The 8,468-nt window shown below is 37.1% G+C and overlaps 1 protein-coding gene across 1 annotated transcript in view; it reads left to right on the top strand.

The window, feature by feature from the left end:
* Positions 1-3,117: 3,117 nt before the first annotated feature.
* LOC101578689 (calcium-activated chloride channel regulator 4) overlaps positions 3,118-8,468 on the top strand; it is a 30,318-nt gene continuing 24,967 nt past the window's right edge. The window contains exon 1 of the mRNA XM_004639316.1: positions 3,118-3,276. Coding sequence (XP_004639373.1) covers positions 3,118-3,276 — 159 coding nt within the window. The remainder of the gene's footprint in view (positions 3,277-8,468) is intronic.

Here is an 8,468-nt window from a genome sequence, read left to right as displayed (position 1 = left end):
CTAAACCATCAATTTAAGAAGCTAGAAAGAACTACATTAATATGCCTAAAAGTACCAAACGCAATGAGAAGTAGTAAAAGCAAAGTAATGAAATACAAGCATCACCAATACTATCCAGGAAAGGCAGCACAAATAATTTAGGTTGTATAATTTCTGAGACTAGTAAAGCTATGGTGAAAAGTTTTCCCTTATATTTTCTAATCCCCCAAACTGGAAATTTAAAAACATATAAAGGTTCATCAGCGGAATTCTTCAATGTTAGCTAGCTTGCATTATAAAATGGTATTTAATGACTTAACAGGAGATTCTATATACACTGATGTAGAGTAGGTTGGATAACCTTGTGCACACTTAGGCCTGCCTTGAGTTGTGCCACATTCAGATACTCACACTTTTATTTTCCTGATATTTTTATTTAAATTTACTCACTTCAAAGAGAAAAAAATAAATTCCTTGTCATTTTACAGTAATATCTATGAAAATGCAAGGTTGATCTGTTGGATGTATTTTTCTATCACATAGTAAAATGGATGCATACCAATCGTCTTATTCAAGGGGCTTCCTTGACCCATGGCCAAGGAACCCCAGATCTTTGGATTGCAAGTCTGAGGGATTGCCCATATTAGATCTGGTTTAGACCCACTTATCACAGTCTTTTCTGACTTGTAACAGGCCAGCCTGTGCCAGAATCTCTTTCTGAAGCTGCTTAATGGACTAGCTACTGGACCAGCCAACTGGAGTCCATCAGAAGTTATGGACGGGGATGATTCTGAGTCTCAAGAGCACCTCCCTGCTTCCCTTTTTACAACTGTAATTGATATTGTCAGCCACAGAGATCAATGGAAAGAATCAAAGATGTGTATTTGTCTCAAACTTCAAGGTTTCTCTGATTCCAGGAACAAGCAGAGGAGAATCACAATACATATTTACATATTTATTTTCCCCAGGCTACATGTGCTTAGTGTCTGGAGGAAGATTTTACTGACTCTTTTCACAAAGAGGAGATCTCCCCATCTAGCTTATAACCAAGAGTTTGCAGAACTTACTGAGTGAATAATAATGCCTCCTCCAATTAAACTAAATAATCCCCCAAATGATAGAAAGGATCCAAGTCCCCCAGGTGCTTCCATCACTTCAGAGACCTGCAATAAGCTGCTGTTTAGACACCATGATATGTTAATTTTATTAAAATCATAATCATTCACTATGTCAGTCAGTCCAACAATCAAAAATAAATTCCTGAGCACAAATTCTATTGGATGAGAGTACATTCAGTGCTGGAAACTATCATAGTGGAGTTGGGAAAGGCAGGGAAATTGGAAGGGAGGGCAACAAGGGAATCTGAGCAACATCCTTAGGATGCTTTAACACTCCTATACCCATTCCAAGTCATCTCAGTTTGCCTGGGATCACCAGAGTAACAACTCCGTGTAGAATCTGTATAGCAAGGTAATTCTCTGTACAACTAACCTGTAGTAGGCCCGAGGGACTGGGAGGAAAGCGTTAGATGCAGCCTGAGAAATCAAAATCTGGATAAATGCAATAAAAAAATCTGTCTTGAGGATGCGACCAGGATTTGACACTGTGTTTCCTTATCTCAGCTCTTAGAGATGGCTTCTGCTATCCTGTCCTACTTGACTGATGGATTCATTGATTGGTTTGTTGAGTTCTTTTCTTCTCTTTTTTCAGGGAAGGGTTTACAGGGTGTTCAGGGTCTCACTACTAGATCAGACTCATAGTGATCCACCTGTTTACAGCTTCCCAAGAGCTGGGATTACAGGCACGTGCTATCATGCCCAGTCTCAGTTTGTTGATTTCTTGATGGGGGTCCTCTTTTGACTTCTTATGGGTCATGGTTCCTTTTACCTGAGAACAATACTTTTTTTAAAAAGTTCATATCCATTTATAAAAGTACAACCTGTTAGATTGTTAAGAGTTACACAGACCTTGAGAAAAAGCAAAATGGGTTGCTCATGTCCAGTAAATACATTTGAAATATCTGAAACATTTCAAAGAAAAGCTATAGTCCACCTTCATTACTTGATTCAGACCCATTAGAATAATACATTCCTGATTTATCATCGTAACTCCTGAGCTAATTCCTTTTCTCCTTTCTCTTTCTTTTTTATTTAACTGTTTACCCTATTTGCCTCATAACACAATATTGTTTTCTTATGAGATTATTAAATCCCTGAGCCCTGAGTAAGAAAGCTATGTTTAAAGTCTTAATTCTGAATTTCAATATCTGTGTGATCTTGGCAAATTTCAAACTCTGCAGGCCTCAGATTCTCCACACATAAAATAAAGATAACACATGTGATAACTTAGGAGAATTAAGTGAGATAGCCTGTGCCCTGCTAAGCAATGATTAAATGTTAACTATTAACGTTATTCATACTAACTTACCAGTAATGAGGAAAGTACCAAGTGGCTTTGTTTTGCATACATGTGTAGCAAGTCCTATTCATTCTATACTGGACAGGATTTCTTTTTAGTTTAATAAATATCCTAACTTTATCAAATCTTCTTAAATTTATCAAAGCCATTAATTTTTTTTTAATGTAGTACCAGGGATTGAACTCAGGACTCTGCACTTGCCAGGCAGGCAAAGTCATTAAACCTTAACTTTAGATTTGGTGTTATTTATACTTAATGATCTTACATTCACTTGTCTTATTTTTGTCATAAATAATGTTTAGTAGGTAAAATATCTACACAATAATTACATTATTCTGTAAGCTGAGAAACTTTATTAGTATGATGCAATTCATTGTTCCATTTATTATGAATTATTATTAATTCACATAACACTACATAAAATATAAACTATTCAATTTTAGAAAAAAAATCACAACTAGGAAGTAAAAAAATATGTGTCAAGAGGCAAATATGTAGCACATTTTATAAAGCTTTGATTTTTGTTATGCTTCCTGTTCACTTGATTTACAGTAACATACAATAAAATATTAAGCAAACTGAAGTAAAATATTTTCTCCTATGTGTACCATTGACCTTTACCCAGTCAATATCTCCTAATCAGCAGCAGAGATAACTTTAAGGAGTATATATACACGGAGAAAAAGAAGGTACGAGGTTTTGTACAACTTGAGAGGAACAATGGGGTCACTCAGGGCCCTGGCTTCCCTCTTAGTCCTACACCTGCTGCAGGGCTCACACGCATCCCTAGTGCAACTGAAGGACAATGGCTATGAGGACGTCATCATTGCTATAGATCCTGGTGTGCCAGAAGATGGAGAAATAATTGAACAACTAAAGGTGAGGAGAAAGGGTGCTTCTTCTCTATGAATTGGGGGGGGGAGCTACTAATGATGGGTTATTTTGGAACTCTGGATACTATGGAAGTTTAGAAGCTGCTTGGTGTAGTAAGGACAGTGCTGGAGGGGCAGAGGGAGACAGAGTCCTAGACAAGGTTCTACCACAAGACCAAAGACAGGCTTGGAGTCTCCCTGAGCCTCAGTTTCCTCATCTGTAAATCAGCTGTTGGACTAATACATTGTATAATAATTATCTATTGAATGTTTATGGCATACTGAGGGAGAGAGAAGTGAAAAGGTACCTGGCATAATAAGGTGTATACTTTTAAGTGTATAATTAAGAAAAATGAATGAAATAGGTCAGATGATAGGTTTCTGTGGAGTATAATAAATAAAGAAGGAACATATAAAATGTGGGGTGTGGCTTGCAAAGGGGAGAACATTCTGCGTGGAGGACAGCAAGGGAAGACCTCGCTTACGTGTAACACCTGGGCAGAGACTGAGACAAGTGAGGGAAGACCTCCTCAGACACTGGCAGGATAGGATCAGAACAAAGGATAGAAACCTTCTTGAGATGGGGGCTTGCCAGTTAGCTCAGTTGTTTAAAGTGCCTGCTTGGGCAAATTCAGTTAGGCACAGGGGACCACAGTTTGATCCCCAGCTCCACAAGTTGCACCACACCCACCAAAAAGGCAGCCTGAGCTAGCCAAAAAAAGAAAGAAAAACAAACCTGCTTGAAGTGAGTAAGGAAATGACAATGAATTAACAGGAGAAGGTTTGGAGGAGGCGAAGCTGCAGAGAGCCCTGCCCAGGCCACTGAGATAACCTGGGCTCGAGATGGTCATCCTTGCAAGGCTCTTAAGTAGGAGGCATGCTCTAGGATCACTGTGACTGGGACATGGAGAAACCAGAGAGAGGCTTCCCTGTCACCCATACTGTACGAACTCTGCTGCAGCATAGGGCATGGAAGGACTAGGTAGGGAGCTGCGGCAGATGAGCAGTTATTGGCCAAGACAGGGAGATTGTTGTAGAGATCACTAAAGTAAGTGATTCTAAACATACTTTGAGAGCATCAGAGGAAGCATTTCTTGATGATTGTAGGACTCTGATAGGGAGGAAGAAAAACATAAGAGTCAAGGAGGCTTCAAAATTTTGCATGCATGGAACAACCACCAGCTAGGAAATAAAGACTTAAAATGGAGACAATTTGACAATTCGGCGATCTAAAGATAGTATGGCATATTTTGAAGTTGAGATGCTTTTCAGACATCCAAGAAGATGGAAATAGGAATCTGAATTTATGATAAAAATTCATATGTAGGTTAAACATTTGAGAGTCATCAATGTAATGATAATGAGTTCATAGATGACAGGAAGTCCTTCAGCAGAAGAGAAAGGCTACTGGACTAAACCGTTGGCTGATTTTCTAGTTATTTCCAATTGTGATATCCTACGTAGTATAAAGATCAGTGTTTCAACTGCATGACCACTTATTCTGACTGGCATCACCACCTAAAAATTCATTGCAAAGAAAATTCCGTGTGTTCAAGACCTCCAGAGCTCACTGTTCAAGCTATCTAATGTACATGACCTGAGTTGTGATTTGACATTTCCACAGCTGCCCTTCTTTATAAATTCTGTGTAGCATGCAGTTGTTTACTTATTGCTACCTTTTGAATTGCAAGAGAGAATAAAATTTTGCTCTTACTAAACAGCATGGGGGCTCAAAATGAGTAGCATAGCTGATTCTGAATGAAATATTTTTAATGTTTCATTGAAACATTTTTTAATGTTTCATTGAAGCTGAGATAATTAGTTTCAAACTCTCATTAACTCAAATATCAGCATCTGACAGAATTATTTCTGTAACCTCTTAATCTAGTCCTCTACTGGCACTGCAAATAAAATTAAACTGCAAACCTACCCAGATTTCACAAAAATTTTCTGTTTGTTTTCAATTTTTTTAGGTGGTAAATTACACATAGCATAAAATTCATCACTGTAACTATTTTCAAGGATATAATTCAGGAGCATTTATTATATTCATAATATTATACTGTTATCACCACCATCTGCTCATAAAGTATTTATCACCCCAAACAAATTCAATATCCACTAAAATAACTTAGTTTAATGGTGCTGAGGATTCAGCTACAGCTTTAGCCTCTTGATTTTTAATTTATTTATTGGTACACCTTTGTGGTACATAGTGATTATGTCATGGTAATATGATGTTAAAGACATCAGCCCTTTCAGGAAGAACCTAGAGGTGGACTAGCCTGGTCAAATGGAATTTTATTTTACTCCTTGAAAATCTATACTTACTATCATAGTGGCAGTACTGGTTTACATTCCCATCTAAAATATGAAGGGCTCTTCTTAATGGGAAGCCTCACCAAGATTTTTCTTGCTTGACTTCATCATGATAGCCACTGTTTCCAAAATAAGGTGCAACCTTCATATAGCTTTACTTTACATTTCTCTAACGATTAAAGATATTGAACATATTTTTCATGTATTTATTGACAGCTGTACCTCTGAAAAGTGTCTGTTCATTTCACTTTCCCACAGTTTTTCTTTTTTGGAGTTTTTCAGTATAAGCCTCATTTTATTTTGTATAGCCATAGTAGCCATAGTACATTTGTTAAAACTAAGAAATCAACACATGTTACATTACTATTATCTATAAACCCTAGACTTCTGTCAGAACTCTTTAAAACTCTAGTGTTTTCATTTAGAGGGTCCTTCTCTGGTGCGCCATTTCATCCAGGATAGCGTGTTACCTTTAGTAGTCATGTTTCCTTAGTCTCATGTGCTCTGTGACTCTTTTCCAGTCTGTCTTTGTTTTTAGTGACCTTGACAATTTTAAGAAGTACTAGTTGGACATTTTATAGAATGTCCCATGACTGAGATTTGTCTTTTTTAGCTGTTATGATTAGACTGGGGTTATGAGTTTTGGGGGCGAACTCTGTATAAGTGAAGCGCCACTCTTAGGGACATCACACTGGCCCATGTTTTGACTGAGTCTTAATTTATCAGGAGTCTAATTTTTTTCATTCTTTATGCATTCTAGATATTAGTTCTCTGTCTGATCAACAGCTGGCAAATTTTTCATTCTGTAGATAGTCTCTTCAGTTTATTAGCTCCCTTTGCTTTACAGAAGATTTTTAATTGGATATGATCCCACTTGCTTGGTACTGTTTTGCAAACAGTTTGGATTATGTTTATAAAGTTCCTTGCTTCCACGTATGCCTTCAAGAGTTTTAACTATTTCATCTTGCAGTTGATTAAGTGTTTCTGTTTTCACACTTAGAACTTTGATCCATTTTGTTTTCAATTTACTCAGTGAAAGACATGAGTGGAAAGTCAATGATCTGGATATCCAGGTTTCCCAGAATCCTTTGTTAAAGAAGCTGTCTTTCACATGTTTTTCGGCCCCTTTGTCAGAATTAGATAGCTTCGTGAACCTGGAGTGGTTTCTGCTTCCTCTGTTCTGTTTCACTAATACAGATTTTTTTTTTTTTTTTTTTTTTTTTTTTTCAAAATTTTTTTTTTTTTTTTTTTTTTTTTTGCCAAACATGCTATGTTTATCATTGTAGGTTTGTAACAAAACTTGAAACATGTATTGTGCTGTTGAACATCCTGCTTTGCTCCTGTTACCCAGGATTGTTTTGGCTATTCTGGGCCATTTCTGGCTCCACATGAATACCAAGATTATTTTCTCTGATTTTGTGAGGAATGTTTTTGACATAATTAAGAGTGCATTAAATCTGTACACTATTGCCATTTTGACACTATTGGTTCTGCCTATCCAGAAACAAGGAAATCTCTCCATTTCCTTATGTCCTCTTCAATCTCTTTGTTTACAGTACTAAAATTTTCTGGGGAGGCCAGATAGCTCAGCAGACCATAAAGTGCCTACTCAAGCAGAGCTCAGCAGCTGGGGTTCAATCCTGCCCCTAGGGCGTGCTGAGACCAATTGAGACTGGGTGGTGGCACCCACTTTTAATCCCAGTGCCTGGGAGGCTGAAAACTAGAGAATAAAAAATAAAACATAAACCAGCCTGGGGAGGTAGCTCAGTAGAATACACGCTTGCCTGGCAAGTGCAGGGTCCTGAGTTCAGGGAATTTTCTTCACAACAAATTTTTAGATGGTGATATCAGACAGAATAATTGATCATGCAGTTGAAACTCTGATCTTTATACTATGTAGGATATCCAGTAGCCTTTCTCTTCTGCTGAAGGACTTCCTGTCATCTATGAACTCATTATCAATACATCCATGACTCTCAAATGTTTATCCTACATATGAATTTTTATCATAAATTTAGATTCCTATTTCCATCTGCTTGGATGACTGAAAAGCATCTCAACTTCGAAATATGCCATACTATCTCTAGATTGCCAAATTGCCAAATCGTCCCTGGGAAAAATGTGTATTCTGTTATTGGGTAGAGCACTTGTAGATAGCTATCAGGTCCGTGTATTTGAATGTTTCACTCAACTTACATTTCTTTGGTGATTGTTTTGTCTAACTGATATGTTAGTGAAAATGGGCACTGAGTTTCTCCCCTATAATGGGCTTGATGTTTATCTGATCTTTAATTTTCAGTAGTACTTGTTTTGTGAGTTTGCGTGTGTCATGATTCAGGGCATTTGTGTTGATAACTGTTATCTCTTCCTGTTGCATTATTCCCGTAACCAATATGTAGTGGCCTTCTTTGACTCTTCTAATCAGTTTTGGCTTGAAACCCACTTTGATAATAGGATAGCAATTTCTGCTTGATTTTGACTTCCTGTTGCATGGAACATCGCTTCCTAACATTTATTTTGTTAGTATATGAGCTTCTTTTGGGATTAAATGTGTTCTTTTTAAATAAAGCATGCCATTAGCTTTGTTTTTTTTCATCTATTCTGCCAATCTGTGTCTTTTGGTTCGATAACTGAGACCATTCTCAGTGAGAATTATTACTGAAATAATTTATTTATTCATGTCATTAAATTGTTTTCCTGTTGCCAACTCTCTTTTTTTCCCTTTTATTTCACTGCTTACTCTACTTGGTGTGTTCATTTTATTGACCCTTTAGATAATGTCAGCTTCACTGTCTTGTGAGGGTATTGACAATTTCTTTGAGTGCTGGTTTAATGGTTATGATTTTTAGGTAATTTTTATCATGAAAATCTCTCATTTCT

The sequence above is a fragment of the Octodon degus genome, unplaced genomic scaffold (assembly GCF_000260255.1).
Source record: "Octodon degus isolate 3935 unplaced genomic scaffold, OctDeg1.0 scaffold00109, whole genome shotgun sequence".
In the NCBI taxonomy this organism is placed as follows: domain Eukaryota; kingdom Metazoa; phylum Chordata; class Mammalia; order Rodentia; family Octodontidae; genus Octodon; species Octodon degus.
The sequence above is the reverse complement of the archived record's forward strand: the minus strand, read 5'-3'. Positions and strand labels throughout refer to the sequence as shown.